The sequence below is a fragment of the Haplochromis burtoni genome, unplaced genomic scaffold (genome assembly GCF_018398535.1).
Source record: "Haplochromis burtoni strain Fernald_Lab_line unplaced genomic scaffold, NCSU_Asbu1 Contig_64, whole genome shotgun sequence".
In the NCBI taxonomy this organism is placed as follows: Eukaryota; Metazoa; Chordata; class Actinopteri; order Cichliformes; family Cichlidae; genus Haplochromis; species Haplochromis burtoni.
The window spans coordinates 703,507-721,130 of record NW_024582425.1 but is presented as its reverse complement, the minus strand read 5'-3'; the positions used below and the strand labels follow the sequence as shown (position 1 = coordinate 721,130).

General features: G+C 40.3%; 1 protein-coding gene across 5 annotated transcripts; it reads left to right on the top strand.

Moving 5' to 3' along the window:
• Nucleotides 1-4,441: 4,441 nt before the first annotated feature.
• LOC102293939 (protein rapunzel) lies at nt 4,442-15,893 on the top strand. Of its 5 annotated transcripts, none has more exons than XM_042221301.1 (3): nt 4,485-4,572; nt 12,576-12,640; nt 12,760-15,893. In XM_042221301.1, exon 3 carries the CDS (start codon nt 12,782-12,784, stop codon nt 13,955-13,957), a length of 1,176 nt encoding a protein of 391 aa, XP_042077235.1. In that variant the 5' UTR covers nt 4,485-4,572; nt 12,576-12,640; nt 12,760-12,781; the 3' UTR covers nt 13,958-15,893. The 5 variants fall into 5 exon arrangements, with proteins under 5 accessions (XP_005923731.1, XP_042077235.1, XP_042077234.1 ...); XM_042221300.1 differs by having other exon boundaries at nt 4,486-4,572; nt 12,770-15,893; XM_005923670.3 differs by lacking the exon at nt 4,485-4,572 and adding an exon at nt 7,311-8,714 and having other exon boundaries at nt 12,770-15,893.
• The last annotated feature ends 1,731 nt before the right edge of the window (nt 15,894-17,624 follow it).

Here is a 17,624-nt window from a genome sequence, read left to right as displayed (position 1 = left end):
TAAATCCAACCCGAGTTTGTATCGATCTGCTTGAGCAACAGATGGATTTTTATCAAGGAGGACAGCCAGACAGCCACCAGAGTCCCTGTTGTGCATACAGATTGTTGGTACGTGACTCAGACTAGGCAAAGTTCACTTGTGTTATGTAGTGATCCTGTAAAAACTGTACACACCAACTCAATAAAAAGAAGGCTGGGAATAGATCAGGGTTTGATTCCAACATTTTGGTCCACTGAATGTGGTTATTGTTAATTATTAAAACTCAGATTAATCTGAGACACTACTCTCAAAGTAACAACTAAGTCTTTGTCCACATGGTTCAAGTTAAGCATATTATTACTATTGAAAATGAGCAAAGGGGAACTGGTAGCAGCTGGGTCGCTTTCATTTTCCATGAACATGAAGTGAGGAAGTACTTGTTCCTCTGTCCTTGCTCTCTCTTGACTTATTTAGACCAAAGAGATGCTTCAGTCTGTCTCTTTATGCCCGCTTCTCTGTGACCTGGAAGCATCTGGACCAGGGAGGGAAAACCCAACATTACTCAGAATGCAGATGTGAGCTCCAAAACCCACACTGGACACATTCCTGTGCAAATACAGTGTATGCTGACATTCTGGGCTGACTTCATCACAAAACCTCCCTGAAGGACATTTAGATAGAGAAATTTCAGGCATCTCTGAAATTCCAGGCTCAAGATGGTGTTTATATGTAAGTGTGTTTTAACCCAAACAAGCTGCATGCAAGGCGCAGGGAGTTGGTTGGCTGCTCAGTGCACTGCTTTGGCGAGGGGTGAAATATTTTAACAAATTTGATCTCTCAGGCACCACCATCACGTGCCATTAAAGTGATGATCCCTTTGAATTGTTGAATTAAATTATGCAGATGTCTTTGTATCACTGGTCAAATTCTCTGTTCATAAAAACCCCCAAAATAACAAAAACTCTCATTTAATTCTCCAGAATATTCTTTTTGCAATGAAGTCTCCAATAGTCTTTTCATAGAAGAACTTACTCGCTCCATCTCCGCTCGTTTTCAATGATCCAACCGCATTAAAACCCCTGAAATGTAGACACCATGGCAGACATAGCATGTCCAACATATCCAACATACCTGCTGTGAAATATATTTATATTTTCCTTTTCTATCCCCAGCTTTTTGGTGTGCTGCTACTTGCTCTGATAAGTAAATGAAAAGATCATTTTTGCATTGGACAAACAAAAGAGTTCAAACTAAAAAGGGGCGCACACACTTTTTTTTATTTCCTTCTGACTTCTGATTTTTATTGTCCTCCTCTGTTTGTCTTTAGTTTTATAATCTCCTTCATCATTTACCAGCACTGTAATGAGCAGTGTAATGAGGTACCTAATTCATGTTATCTAACAGTTGTTCTAACAGAAGTTTTAAAAATTAGATTTTTTTCCTTTTTGTTTATCACCTTTAGTATAAATCACCTAAAACAAAACCTCCTGCTGGGCTGTAAATTGGCACCTGCCCATTCACCTTTTCCTCCAAACAGCTACCAATGACGGTTTCCACTATATATATTTTTTCTCCTTTAGTCAGTAACCACAAGACTTCGCAGACATCTCGGTGACTGAAAACCAGCTCGGCTGATCCTACTTTTCAGTGGCTTTGGAGGACTCAATAAAGACCAGTGTTACTAGGATTAGCTGATAAAGGAACAACCACTTAGTCTGAGATGTTTTAAGTATAGAGATGTTCAGTGTTAAAGGAAACAATGCCATCAGCTGTCCAAAGGATTAGGTGATTTTGAAATAGCTTTAGATATGAAAAACCTATTCTGCATGAGATTTTTCAAGAACTATTGCAGTGAGCCGATTGGGCAATCTGCTTACAGAGTTCATGCTGGTTTTTCAAACAGCATTTTAACTTGTTGGTTGTTGCTTTTCCTGATAAATCAATCATAATGAATCATTTGCAGTTACATCTGGCATTGCGATCTCCAAATGAGTCTGGCTGGCTTTGACAGCAATAAGGTCATATTATGGTCTACGTGCATTTGTGGCATTGACTGTGTCTGTCTTTATTCACACATTACGTCACATAATGTGGGATGTAGCTCAACTATAACACAGTTCATTATGAGACATTATGGACAGTTTTAAATCGCTCATCTCTGTTTTTACTACACTGAGCTCTTCAAACAGCTAAACATATCCCTTCCTGTCATTCAAATACACACAGCGCAGAGAGAAAAGTTAAAAGGTGATAATCTGGACTCGAATCAACTTTCATTCTGCTGTTTCGTCCCTCTGGCAATATCTCACAATCAAACATTCATCTCACCAGGAAACACATTTCAAAGGACCTGTCTGCCCTGCCCACCTTTATTTTCCCACGGGAGTCAGCCAATGACGGTTACTAAATCCTGTCTTTCCCACTAAACAACTTTCTATTTGTGAAGCAATCCTTCGACATACTGAGCTCATACTCTTGTGTGGATTTTTGGGACATGGTAGAAAATGGCTGTAAGCACCTTCTGTCTTTTTGATGTGAGTGAAGCACGTTTATCTTGAGGCATGTATTCAACATTTTCAGAGGTTTGCTTGTAGCTCTGCCAAAATGAAGTCTGAATTTCAAACTAAAAATCGTTGGCCATCTGTCTTGTTTGTATCGAGCCTGTGTCTGCACCTCTATCTATAGTTTAATATACATAATAGAAATCTTATCTTCTGAATAAGTGCTTTCTCTTGTCTCATAATTAGAGCTATTGATATTTTGAAACACTCAACCCTTCCCAGAAAATGCTGTGCATCTTCTGCCATAAGATGAACCAATGGGGCTTTTCCTGTGAGCTGAAGAGACATCTTGTGGCGAGGAGAAAACACTTGTCATTGACCAAGGTCACTGATAAAACATGGCCATGCTTCCTTGAAAAAGACAGCCGTTTATCATTTTAGCTTCCAGACATAAACAAACTCTGTGATTGGATAAGTCAAGGTAAGACAAAATGGTCATGAGCTTTGTTTAACATGCCAATAATGCATAATATACAATCTACACAAGCTTTTTACTTGTGTTTTGCTGATTCAAATATTATTCAGCAGCAGGCAATGAAGCGCAATAAGCCCAAGTTTGTACTTTCATTAAAAACAAAGGAAGGCACAACTTTCAAAGGACTTCTCATTACACAAAATCAGGAATGAGACTCCTAAGTCAGCTTTCCTAACATGCAGTGTAAAGAGATGAAACGGCCTCTTTCCCCTCAGCTGGCTGTCATTATCGCAAATATTTCAGCCATGTTTCCACCTGGCAAGCCTGAAACCACAAACAACAAAGGCCAAACTTTTCTACAAATTCAACACTTTCTATTGATGCTGGAGCCAGACTACCTTTAATAGGCCGTGTTGTTTGTTCACTTGAAAGTAAATGTCAGGACACAGTGCATGTGTGTGTGTGTGTGTGAAAGAAAAGAAAAAGCAGCATCCGAGGTCTTCCAGCTGAGCGACGTCACGCTCAGCTGGAGCGAATGTTTACCAGCATCAGTCTGTACCACCCATCACACCACATACTGTTGAGTCCCTGCGAAACCTACTCTCTGGTTTCCGATGGTCACAATTAGTTCAAGTGTGAGATGTGACAGAAGGACGACACAGGAACAAGGAAGCCCAGCTGACCAGCTTCAGTTTGTCACACAGTGCAGTTTCTCCTCTTCCTCCTGCCTCTTTATCGTGCCTAAAGTGGCACAGATGACTGCTTTAGAAAGCACAAAGGCTCAGAGTGAACTCTGAATGTCAGAAACACAGACAGCCTTTCTGTAGTCTGCGCTGTGACGGACTGATTCTGAAAGTGCTGCCCCTGCAGGGCAAATGTCATCCCGATTTGTAAAGCTTGACTCCACAGAGCTGTAACTTTCTATTGCTAATAATCAGATTTAAAGTAAAGTAGGTCAACATTTATAAGATCACCTAGGAGTCTAGCTAACTTGCTCTGGATCCCAACTGGCTGGGAGAACAGAGAGCTCACTTTGGTTCTCAAGCATACAGCGTCTCACACAAGTTGGGGGAGCCGGTGCAGTGGCCATGGCAACCTTGTTCGAGCCACAACAAGAGGGGTTTTGTGCTGGTGGGCCACGTAGTTGAGCCCTACTGTGACTGGCCTCCTTTTTAGTCTCTTTCACACTGCCTTTGTCTATCTTTGTCTCTCTTTCTCTTGCATTCATACTCATGTACACAAACCAGTATTTTTATTTTTTTTTATCTGTTCCCAGGGTGCTTGGTGTCCCTGCATAGGGGAGTGTTTACAGGATGTTATCTGTGTCAGCGCTGGTCTCTCATCCCTCTGAGTGGGTTATTTTATGGAATGCTGGAACAGGATAGAGGAGTTGCAAAGGGGGAGTGACAAGAGCCTAGACAGAGAGAGAGAGAGGGAGAGAGAGAGAGAGAGAGAGAGAGAGAGAGAGAGAGAGAGAGAGAGAGAGAGAGAGAGAGAGAGAGAGAGAGAGAGAGAGAGAGAGAGACTATATATATATCCTAAGGAGGCTGGTGCTCACAGGCACAGCTGGACTACTGGATAACTGGACTGCAGCCCATTGGACATTTAACTAAAAAGGTGAGTTTTTTCATTCTTTTCTAATTATTTGTTGAGAATCTTCATCATTTATTATTATTTTAAAGAAAGAAAGGAAGGAAGAAAGAGAAACTCATTGCCTATATCCATATAAACATTTACATTTTTCATTTCATGCTCTCAACATTAAATGAAAATTTTAACTGGAATGCCACAGGTAGAGTGAGTCTTTCAGAGGATGTGGGCACTTGAAAAACCACATCCTAAGTGCGACAGAGCCGTTAAGTCTCCGTCGCACTTAGAGGAAAAACCGGAGTTTGATCAAGTGCCTGTGTGGGACTCGCCTTTTTCTCCTCTCTTTCTCTCACCAAAATATGTTTGATGTCAAAGAAGACTTTTTGGTTTTACAAGGGAGGTTATTACCAAGTAATTACCAAGATGTTCAGTAAATACTTACTCCCTGTTTTTGTTTTCCTTCATTAGAATGGAATCTAAATCTGTTATTTAATTCCAAATTAAAATTTTGAAAAGTTAATTTTTGTTGCTTGTCATTTGATTCTCATAGAAATGCACAAAAAAAATCTGTTGGTATGTTACCAAATGAAGTAAATCTAATTAGCACAGTGATAGGAAAGGCTGTAAAATGACACCACTGATCTCATCACTGCAGCAGTCACTGTGAGCTGATAAACTGTTGTTACATATAAACTTGTATTTTTGTGGTTTTTTACACAAAAGTAAATCCTCACAAATATTACATCTGGGTGCATTCAATTAAACTGAGGCTGTAATGAGGAGGGAAATGTGGTTGTATTACTGAACAAGTGCACTGGTGGGGGATTTTCTTCTCTCAGTCTTGGGTGTGCCTTTTTCTGAGCTCCAGGGAACTAGAAATTAGTTAGCTCATCTCTTTTGGGTATTTTACATAGAAAAATATAGAATCATCATCGAAGTAAATCCCCTTTTTTACCCATGTTGTGAACATCTGTGTTTGCTTTGGTTCTTGGCTATTGTTAGAGAAGTAAAAATGACATCCCAAAAGGCCAGCACTGCAGTGTTGCACAATATGTCCACGTCATAATTCATGAGTACACATACCATATTTGACATCTGTTCTGTTTTACCATCCATGACTCGTTTGTGTACTTAATTTTTTTTTTTTTTTGGACCTATGTCAATGCCACCAGGACTTAAAAACGAGTCCCTGTCATTAACTCGTGCTCTGAGGGCGCGGCCTGAAACTGGATGCCTACATGTGCTGACATGACCTGCTGTTTGCTTTTATTGTAGAGTTTGTTTGTCAGGAACATGTTCTTAGAGAACCTATTCCTGAGACTGCAAACACTCTCCTACACAGGAGCACCATGCATGCTGAGAAAGGATTGAAAACGACAGAGAGAGACTTTATGTTACTAATATTTGCTAAAATAAAGAAAAAGCTGAGCCATATTTTATCTGAAATGCTAAAAAGTCTCAAATCAATGAACTTCACAAGGGTTTCGTGTTTCTTCTCCTTTCAGGCACCAGCAAAGCCTTTGGAAATCCTTTTAGATTAGTTACTGTGAAACATATAGTTCAAAGATGAACAGTGTGGCAGACTGGCTCGTGAACAACAGGGACAAGATAGAGAAAGGTGTGGAGATCATGGGGCAAGCCTCTGAGGTGCTAGCTGCCACTGTGGGCCAGCTGCACCCCGTCTTGGAGGCCGTGTTTGTGGCCTCAGCCGAGCTGCTCAGCAACCCGGACAGCAAAGAGGCTCGCTACTTAACTCAACAATTCGAGATGGTGAACCAGAAACTTGAAGGAATCCAAGATGAGATTGATAAACTTGCCCTGGAGCTGCAGAGGACGTCGATGAACAAGCAAAACTTTGATCGAGAGGCACAGATGATCAGCCAGTATGAGAAGTTTCAGGTCTTTGTCAACGCCAAGCCAAAGTTCAAGGAGAAAAAGATGGAGAAATTCATCAGCCATTATGAGAGCACCGATATGGATTTAAACTTGGATGCCCTCTACAATTCTGTCACTGGGGAGAACACCTCAGGAGACCCTATGCTGGAAACTGTAGTTAATACAGAGCAGAGAAGCAGAAGAGCAGTGGAGGACTTCTGTGCTCGACTGAAGAAGCTTTTTGTGGTTGGCATTATCGCTGTCATGGGTTATGCTGCCCTCAAGGAAGGAGGAGTTGGGGAGGAGATGGTGAAGAAGTGGCAAGGACGAATGGAGGAAGTGGAAAAGCGAATGAAAGCAGCTGTGGATGACTGTACAGAGAACTTTGCCACACAAGCCAAGGTGGACATAGAGCATCTAGTTCAGGAGAACCCGGGCACTGCTGACCAGAACTTCACCAACACCATCTTGGATGCTCTTGCTAAGAAATACGACTGGGTGAACTGGTCCATCAGGGCCTTTAATGACCGGGAGCGCATTTTCTTTTTTAACTGGCTAGCTGGAAAGAAGTACCATGGAAGTGGGGGAGCCAACTGGTTTGACCTTTTGACCAAGAACAAGATCAAGATTGTGGTCTCTTTCTGTGTCAACCCCAAGCCTATTAACAAGAGTCAGATCCAGGAGAAGATTGAGCAGGAGAAGTTGAAGGGGAACATGATGGCAGTTGCTCTGTCTTTGAACAAAAGCTTCCCCAACTGCCTGGTCCATGCTGTCAGCCATTACAAGGCAGTGGTGCAGTCCACCAACTTCCAAGAGGATTGTTACTACTTTGGAAAACACAAACGAGCGTACTTGTGCATTCATCCTGAGTAGGCCAATGAAAAATGTAATGTGTACCTTCTTATTGATGAATTTATGAATGTCTTTATCAGAGACTTGAAAATATCTCCATTCAATATAGAAATGTATTCCTAAATCTTGCCTCTGTTGATGTGTAATCAGCTCTGTCTGGGTTTTGCTATGTGACCCATTGTCTAATGCAACAATTTATATTCTTATACATACATATGTGTAGCTTTGAGGTGAGAAAATTCAGAGCCAGATGTGTCCATGCCAGCTTTGTCTTAGCATTAGGGTCGTGAATCTGTTCCCACTGAATATTAGCCTGCTAAGGGTGGATGACTGAGAAATATGTGTTTGTGAGCTTTCAGAGATTTTAAGATTATATGTGAAAATCTACCCTTGGAAAAATGCTGGCTTTGGATGTTCTGAAGATGACATTCGTGACTATCAAAACTGGGTTTGGATGGGATTATTAGTCAGCGACTTGGTTCTGAATAAAAAAAATATTAAAGAGGTGTTCAACAATTAAAAGAATAGTTCTACATTTGGGGGAAATGTGCATATTTGCTTGCTTGGCCTTCGATTTCTATATTAAAAATCGAAAGAGAAATCCGTCCATTCATTTTCTTCTGCTTGTCCCTTGGGCCTACCTCAGCTGTCACAGGTGAGGGCCATGGTAACATGGATCACCGCTATATCAGACAGAGATATATTCATGCTGAGAACCACTTAGAGTCACAATTATGTGTACTGTGGAAGGAAGCCAAAGCACTCATGAAGGCTTTAAGAATGATTTAAGTTCACATTAGAGCAGTAGAGCTCGTCTAATCCCAACAAAACAATCAAACAAACAAAAAATAACCACTTAAAAAAATTCAGGTGCCCTGTTATAAAAAGATAAGATAACCTTTGTTAGTCATACAGGTGGAATTTTTTTTGTTTTGTGTGTGCACAAATGACTAATACTGTGGTAGATAGTGCAATTAATATTACCCTCTCTCCAAATAAAAGCCTATTTTAAAAAAATCAAATATTTTGCTGTGTTTGGTGCTGTGTGGGAAACCTTTCACATACGATTAATGTTTTACTTTTATCCTTAATAAACTAAAATTACGGATATTTTGTCATCCTTTGTTATCGTCGTTAATCTCTTATTTAAAGGGTCGTGTTGCGTTCAAACGAACTCAGTCAGATTAGCTCTTTAACGGTTATAATGCTGTAATAACATGCCTTTGTTTATTAGATGGGTGGAGGCCGATCTGTATACAATATCAACAACAGACTATTATGCTCACAACTGATTTTCCCTCCACCACCCAGGATTTTTTTCTTTTTTCTTGTACTTCTTCTGGGTTTGACTGGGTGTGTCTGCTCTCTGTAACATGAGAGCCACATGACCAATAGGAAGGCAAACAGTCTGGAAGTTAGAGTTCTTCCGCAAACTTTATGAGGTGAGTCCGTTTCTCTTGAAAATGTTTCATAGTGGACAGGCACATTTTAACTGCGTGTGAGCAGAGACATTATAAGGGTCCTGTGGCGGTAGTGTTAGTGCTGATGAGTGGAGGATCGATTCAGCTTAATCGACTTCATGCCACTCTCGTTACATAATCGAGCTGTTTTTTTTTTAAACCCGCTTTTTGTTCACTGCTGTTAAAAGTCCTCGTATATTTTGTTTTAATAAAGCGGAGTGGGTGATTAGACGAATCTGCAAAATTTAATGCAGTTCAGGCAAAACTTTTATGGGCGTTGGTTGCCAGATCTGGTGCCGCCGCTTTACTTTTTCCAGGAAGTGCTTGTTTTTTTAATCCACTGACGCGGCTGCGCTGTAACGCAAACCTAATCTGTGGTGTGAAGCTGCTGTGTTTGTTTGTTTCTCTGCCCATCAGATGTAAAACGATACAATTACAACCCTCGCGCGCGGACTGATCGATACTTCATCCATTAAGAGAGCGCATTTAACAGAGCGTTAAGTTTTTTCCCTGCTCAGTGGTCAGACTGAGTGGTCAGCTGTCAGATGGAGGGTTTGTTCTACTGTCCAAATGAAGCTGGCACTAAAGTCAGTGCAGATAGCGCATGCGCGTTGTGCGATTCTTGCCACTGCACAGATCCTCATATAAATTTGCCATTGGCATATCACAGTGTTTAAATTCTGCACAGTAATAATAGATGAGAAGAAAACCGTCACCCTGGCTGATATTTTTATTATATTGCTCTTTGAGACCGTATCAACGCATAAGCAGCATATTATTGGTCAGTTCAGTCCTGAGCTGACAGAGCCTCTCCAGTGGGTCACACACAACTGAAAAGTCATCATAGTATTAATGTAATACAAAAAAGATAAGGACACTTTTATAATGTTTGCTGATTTGTAGAATATACTGTATTTACCCTCCTCTTTGGTCTTTGAGTACTTAAAAAGGCAAATTCATGTTTGTATAACTGTGACCAACTTAAAGATACCTGAAATGTAACTAAATAACCCAAAAATCACAGAAATCATTTTGCATTTTCTTTAGATTTTTAGTGTAAAAGCTTGATCTGAAAAGCCCTGGAGTTAGAAAATATACTGGTCAAATAGGAGCAGCAGAAGAATGACTAAAACAGCATCTAAATGGCAGTACACAGACTGCGGTGTGCATCTCTGTTATGTGAGCCGCAGCAGCTCTTTGTCTATGAAAATGTGATTTCTTTAAGCACTTTTATGTTTGAAGCATCTGCGTGGAGGTGTTTCATGCACTCAGACTGCAGTTACAAAACCCACGAGACCCCGAGAAGTAGCGAAACCGAGAGATAACATCAGTGGAAACATTTTTTATGCTTAAATCAAATGAGATGCAGTAACTGGAAATGCTCTAAACCCCTGCTGGAATTTCCTACTTTGCTGTTTTTCTTAATTTTTAGAACAAAATTGCACAAATATAACATCCTACATATGTTATATTTGAGAAACAGCCAAGTGAACAGCCTTCCCGTTTCCTCTTTGCTTTCTGGGTTGCTGAACATATCATATCCTTTATATCACTTTTTTTGTTGAAGAGGTTTGTGTTTGTTTATTCACAGGTGTGGCACTTTGAGGATAGAGTTCTTGTGGAGAGTTAGATGAAATTAATCATATTTCTCCACAAATATGAAGCAACTGATTAGCTTAGTTTGTCATAAAGACTGGTAACAACATGTCTGGCCCTTTCCCAAAGAATTCTTGGCCGGGAGCAGTGACTTTGACTCCAGGCCAAAATGTAGCCAATAAAACATAGCTAAACCCCAAATTCTTTTGCGTTTAAGTTTTTGTATAAATTAATCAAACAAGATGAACATTTACTGGGCACTTTATTAAGTACAAGTGTAAAAATCTAATGCAATCCAGTGCAACAGCTTTCCCCTCAAATAAAGTTTGAATGTGTTCAGTATTTGCTGACATTGTCAAAAAGGCAATATGTCTTTTTTTATATATTACTTAGGTTATAGTCAGAGATGATTACATCTAAGTTTCTTTCATTTCCACCACCCGTTGTGCTGGTTATAACGTTGTTTTATTGTGAGAGGATAGCTTCTTATCTGCATCCTGCCAAGAAAAACGTAGGTGTGTTTTCAAAAAAGGCCAAACTATTCCTTTAATCTGTGTTCAGATTTGCTAAATTCTGATCACCTGTCTAGACATCCTTCGTGCTGGTGTCTGATAGCTGCAAAGGTGTGAGATGCATCAGCCTGAGAAATGGTGCTATCTACTGCAGTTTAGCCACATACCCCCCCCTGGGACAGACTTGACCTCAGCAGAAAGATAAATGAGCCTACAGATTATTTTCCATTGTCTTGTTGCCGTGGTAACTTGCTGAGTTTCACTGGAAAACGCACCCTCGCCCAGCAAGTTTAACCTCTTTACGCTTAATCACTTCCCACGCCTGCTGCTCTGATATCGACTGAGGAGAAACAGCACTGCTGCTTCTCACTCAGCTCCAAATGAAACACACCATGTGAACAAGACCAGAAAGCTGAACTGAAGAGTGTGACGGCAGATTCTTTACCGAGAGCTGCAAAATAAACAGTCACAGTGGACTGTTTTTTTTCCACACAAATGAAAGTTTCTCCCAAAATTGCACATTTCCAGATTTGCACCAAGGACATGTCTGAACATGCCCAGGAAATCAGTTGTTAGTGTTGCTCATGCTGTGAGTCCTGGAATTTGGAAATGTTCAGACTAAGACTTTCCAAGTTCAACAGGGATCGGGCTTTTAGGCTGAAATGAAGGGAAAACTTTTTCCCCCTGCATATCAATAAATGCCCAGCATGCTTTAATTTGTGGAAGGGCTATTGCCATCTTGAATTTAACCCTTGATTTTACTTGCTTGATTAGATTTAGGAAAAGTTCACTGCTTCGACAATGTCGAGTCCTGCATGTAGAAAAGTGAAGCCCATCCAATATATGAGACTAAGGGATTCTTTACAAGCCCTCATATGTCTGTCATGACCTGTTTCACTTCTATAAACCCAGAGCATCGAGCACACACACCTTATGTGTGTCGGTTAGCAGCTTTGGTGCTATGGCCATTTTTAACGCTTTGGAAATGACAGACTTTCAGTACTCAAAGTGAAGCTTTCAGAAATATCACACCGTCTTCCTTTCGTTCAGCTTTTATGGGAACTGATCTGTTGCCAGAAGCTCATGAACTGTCCTGACTTCACGTGTTACACTTTTAGAGACTTCCTGATAATTTTGGCCTTGAGTTTTCAGTTTTTCCATACATGTTTTCAGTCTTTATGTTAAGCTAAGTTGCTGGCTACAGCTTCATTATAATGTTGAATCTATTTTATAATTTAACCCTTTGCAAAAAAGGCAACAAAATAATGGATTTCAAACTCTTTCTTAGGCATTTAATTTTACTTTTAACTTGGAAAACAGCCCATTGAACAGTGTGACTTAAAGAGGAGATAGTTGCATTTAACAGTCCAAGTACATAATTTAGTTCCACATGCTTTTATTCTCTGCAAGTTTGCCATGGTAAGCATGTGAGCTCTGTGTTTCTCCGTTAGGCTTGGCTTGGCGTGGCTTGAAACCAGTCAGTGCTCCTCCATGTTCTCTTTGCATAATAGTCACTCTGTTGAGGAATAGCTGTTTAAGTTGAATGTAAATGTAAATGTTGAGCAGGTACATTTTACCTCCCAGCGGTTAACATATGAATAACATGCAGCAGTTCAGCCCATACCAGTCCTCCGTCATTACTGAACTCTCTTGGCATTGTTGAGTCATTGCTCATTGGGTGTGACTAGCAGCCAGCACTGAAGCTCACTTGGCTGTTTCTCTCTTTCCTTATCAGTGTTTGCTGCGTAGTAAGAAGCACAAGGCCTACAGTCTACAGTCCAACAACACTGGAAGAGAGCTGTAAGTAGAGTTAGAAGACCAACAACCGACCCCTCAATCTCTGTTTTACTTTGACTGTTGTTAATATTACAAGAGGATCAGTTCTGACTGTTTCTAAGAATGTGATTGTTTTTCTTCGGTCTGAGACAGACGTCAGCAAAGATGGCAAATCCACTACAGAAGCTTGTGTCTGAGAAAAAGGACATGGTGGAGACAGTGATGGAAGTGTTTGAGCAAGGAGCTGAAGTGGTGGCCAGCATCGCCGGTGACCTCTTCCCCGTCTTCTCCATCGCAGCCCCGATTGTCAAGCTGGCTCTGGACAACGTGGAGAGCAAAGAGGCCGCATTCATGAAGGAGCAGTTTCAGAAGGTCAGAGATCGGCTGGATGTAGTGTCTGAGGAGCTTCAGCGGATCAACGAGGAGATCAAGAAGAGCGGAGTGGATTCTACGTACTTCCCCGTTGAGGAAAACATTACTAATCAGTTCAGGAAGTACATGGACATCCTCAACGCCAAACCTAAGTTCCGGGAAGTGAAGAAGAAGCTCTTCCTGGAGCATTTCGCCAAGACCGGAGGCGACAAAAATATTAACACCCTATACAACGTTGTGATGGGAGAAAGTTTCTCTGGGGAACCTTTGCTCGAGATCATCCTTAACTATGAGGAGAAAAATCGCCGGGTGATGGAAGACTTTTGCGCCCGTCTGAAGAAGCTCTTCTGCATTGCGCTCATTGCACTGCTGGGCCACGCTGCTCTGAAAGGATATGACGAGGAGGACGATCTTCTGAAAGAGTGGGGTGAGAAGATGAAGGCTGTCCAGGGTAAAATGAACGCTGTCATTGAAGACTGCATCGTCAGCTTCCCTAAACAAGCTGAAGAAGACTCCCGACGACTGGTGAGAGATCAGCAAGATTTAACCAACCAACAGCTAGCTGATGCTATGGTAGAGAAGCTGAAGAAGAAGTATGACTGGGTGGGCTGGTCTGTGCGTATATTTAAATCTCCTTCAGGCCTGTTTGTCAACAAGAGGGATTTCCAATGCGCAACGGGAAAGAACCGCTTCCAAGTGCCTTCATCGGATGAGAAACTGAACGTGTGGGTGTCCTACAGCTCCTCGCCTGAGCCTGTGGACAAGAGCCACATCCAACAGCTGATCCAGTCTCAGAAGAAACTCACAGTGGTTGGGGTCGCTGAGTTCCTGTTCGAGAAGTTACCCGGCGACTGTGTGGTTCACACAATCAAATCCACCAAAGACCTGGCCTGCTCGTGGAGCTTCGAAGATGAACTTCACTACTGGGAGGAGCACAAAAACTTCTACGTCTGTGTTCACTCAGCTTGATGTTTTAGACACTGAACAAAACTCCAAAAGTCGCTCATTCTGTGTTTGTGTTTGTTTGTGTACCACATCATCATTTCTGCACAGATAATTGGTGCACCTTCATCTTTAACCTTCATCTTGGTTGCTCCTCTGGGCAGTTATTTTGAAGCCCTTATCTAAATGAATGGGTACAAAGCCAGATTATTTACTTCAGTGGTCATTAGAAGATAAAAAGACGTTTCTTTCAAAAGAACGGTTAAAGTGATTTGTTCTCAGCAGTTATGCTTCTACTAATGAAAAGTTTGATAATGTTACAACTCATTTAATTGCTCCGTCTGGAGTGACGACACAATCAGTCGCTGTTCATCTCACCAGCACATGGAACAGACATTTTGCATATATAAAAGGAGAAGACATGTTTAAACAGTTACAGTGGTCATGAATATGGCTAATATGTTTCCCAGGTGTTGATTAGGGTCAAAACATCTGCAGTCTTTGCCATTAAGGAATTTCATAGACTTTCATAGATTTGTATTCACGATTCTTGTAGTACCAGTGTCTGATATTATACATATATGCCTTCCCAAACTGCACTTCCACAATCATTTTTTTATGCTGAAATGTTCTTTTTTCTGACATTTATCCACAAGAAGTTCACATAAACTAGACTGGAGAAAAGGCACAAAGAATTGTGAAAACAAAAATACAGAGAAATGAAACAGCAAACATGGTGGTTGATCCACGGCTGAAATGTAGTGGAGCGTGATGTTCCACAGTTCAGGTTCATGATTGTGCTTAAATTGTGTTGTGGGAGGCATATTTTTTTGTTATCTAGTAAAGCTATAGGTAAGTGTGCCATTTTCCTTTTTTTCCTGCTAACTCCAAGCATAACGATAATAAGTGTGGTATATGTGTCACCTAAAAAAGCTTAAAAGTTTTTTAAAAATTATTTTCGGACAAAATTCCCAAACTCAGGAAGCATTTTCTTGCTTTCCCTTGACCACAGAAATGAATCCTGAGGCTGTCATTCTGTTCAGAGAGAAAGGTTTCAAAATAGCCCAAATGTGCCTGAAGGCGTTGCTAAGGTGGCTGCAGAGTAGTAAGACTTTTTCCAGCGTTGACCAAACACAGCTGAGCTTTGTTTCTTTCTCAAGACAGATACAAGTGCTCACCTCTTGGCTTACTTTGCATTAGTGTAAATTGTATCATTTTTTATGAAAGTTGTGGGTTTGAAAATTTTTACAGAAACGTTGCCAGGAGCTAATCAGCTAATATTTTCCACTGTTATGAAATTTGGGAGGACGTGGGACTTTGTTGTTACGGTTCATCTGTCACAGAGAGATTGTGCTGGTGCTGATAAGTGCTGACGTCGCCCTGTTGAGGACATCTACACCAAAGCATTTGAGAGAAAATGATTCCAGGCAGAGAGACTGAAATGGAAACTAATCTTGTTCTCAGTTGGTGAAATAATAATAAATGTCTTCACTTGAAGCTGTACAGCACACAGCACAAGAGCTCACAAAAGAAAAGGGCTCAGTTTTTATCCACACACCCTGTTACTGACATGCTGAGGTGCTGTTTTGTTTACAGACAGGTGCCTAAAATATTCTTGTGTCACAATTTTGCCTGTGAGGTTGTGCAACATAAACTGGAAGTTTGAACGTACTCAAAACCCGACCTTCACTTTGTTGAGGGTATAAACAGTTTTGGGTTTTTTTTGTGGGATCAATCTTGGGTTTTGGATATGAAATTAATAGATTTTTATTTAGATTTTAATACATAAATTGTATAATCTGACCACTATATGGACTCTACTTTATAAGGACAGTAGCAGCTGCTCATAGTTTTCCACACCACTATAACCAATCTGTGTTTCTTCTGTTTCTTTATTATTTTATGTTATTATATACGTCTAATAAATTCTACTAATTATCAATAAAATTGTATGCAACACCGATTTGAATGTAAAAATGATTGACAGAAAATTCTTATGTTGCACATCTGTGTCATATTATTTCCATACAGTGTTTTGGGGGAAATTAGTGTCTCAGATCAAATTTTATGCACAAAAAGCACTGAATGTAATAAAGCTTCCAAGTAAACATAATCATGCATCTTTTCTTTGTTTATCATCATTAATTTCTTGCAGTTGCAGTTTGCGTGTTCGTTATAAGATCCAAACTGTTTCTAACTGGAAAATGTTTTAATCTGGGATCGTTTTGGCTAATTAGTGTTAAGTTCTACAAAATAATTCAAGACCTGATTTACTACTAAAACAAACAACATTATTTATTGACTCCAATGTTGTCAAGACATTTATTCATCAGAATATGTGTCTGTTACTCAAACTTTCTATATTTTTATTGAATACTTTGCTGATTCTTGAGGGTGAAATCTCACTCAAAATCTCAATTAAAAAGTCAGCATCAGCAGCAGAGTGGCTCCAGCTGACACTGGTACTTCAGCGGTCATTCGTACTGCATTTGTTGTAAAAAACAAACAAAACTTGTGCACTGAGCTATTTGTTTTGTACTTTAAAAAAAATCAACTTGATAAAGACATCCTCAAATTCAGTCACTAGTAAATATGAAGATGTGAAATCAACATTTGACTGGTCCACAGAATGAAATGTGAAGCTGAAACACAATCACCAAAAAACACCCTGATAAAAGTTACAGTTTTACCTCGTTCTAATCACAAATGTAAATTAGAGAATATTTATCAATCTTATCAAAAAGTCCATAAATTTTGATCTTAGAGAATCTGCTCTGAAGCTCCAGCTCTACTAAACTTGATGCAGAGATGAAGCCCTATTCATTAAATGTGATAAGTAATTGCGTTATTAGGACAAACCCAGTGATCTTGACCACTGCATTCTATATCTTGGTATGGAATAATTTCATCACACCAGCCAGTCCATCCATTCATTTTCTTCCACACAGGGAGTTAAAGCCTATTCCAGCTACAAAAAACAGGAGACATTGTGCACAGGTTGCAAGTCTGTTGCAGGGCTAAAATAGACAACCATTCAGACAGACGGAATTGAGCATCAACCTAACCCAACTAACTACATGTCTTTGGACTGTGGGAGGAAGCAGGAGTTCCTGGAGAGAACCCACACAGACACGGGGAGACACGGGAGAATACACCAGCTGGCCATCTGCTGACGTAACTACCGTGCCACCGTGCTACCTCCACACCAGTCAAGATCTCAGGTAAGCAGCAGAGAGAGACCTTCAGTTATCTAGAAAGAGGAAAAGAGGTAATATTACATAAAATTCTGCCCCATTGAGACTGAGTAAGATATTTAACTCTCAGCTGTTCTGTGGCTATTTTACAGCTTAGAAAAAAAGGAAGGATATTATGGTTTTCTAGTTTGGAGACACCCAAAGTGCTCTGTAATTATGTGGTTGTGGCTTTTCTATCTTCGGCATATAAACACTCATGTCCCAGCAGTCCTGCAACGCATTGCACTGTGGGTCAAGTGCCCCAGCAGAAATGAACAAGTGCAACAAAATTCCAGTGTGTCAACGAGATATTTATAGAGTTTAAAAAAAATAAATAAAATGAGTAAATGGAAACATAAGGAGTGTCACAATATATGATGCTTTACGCTTATTTTAATGGTTTAATTGAGGGCTGTCAGAAACATTTTAATAATTTATAGATGAAGGAGGAGGAGGAGGGG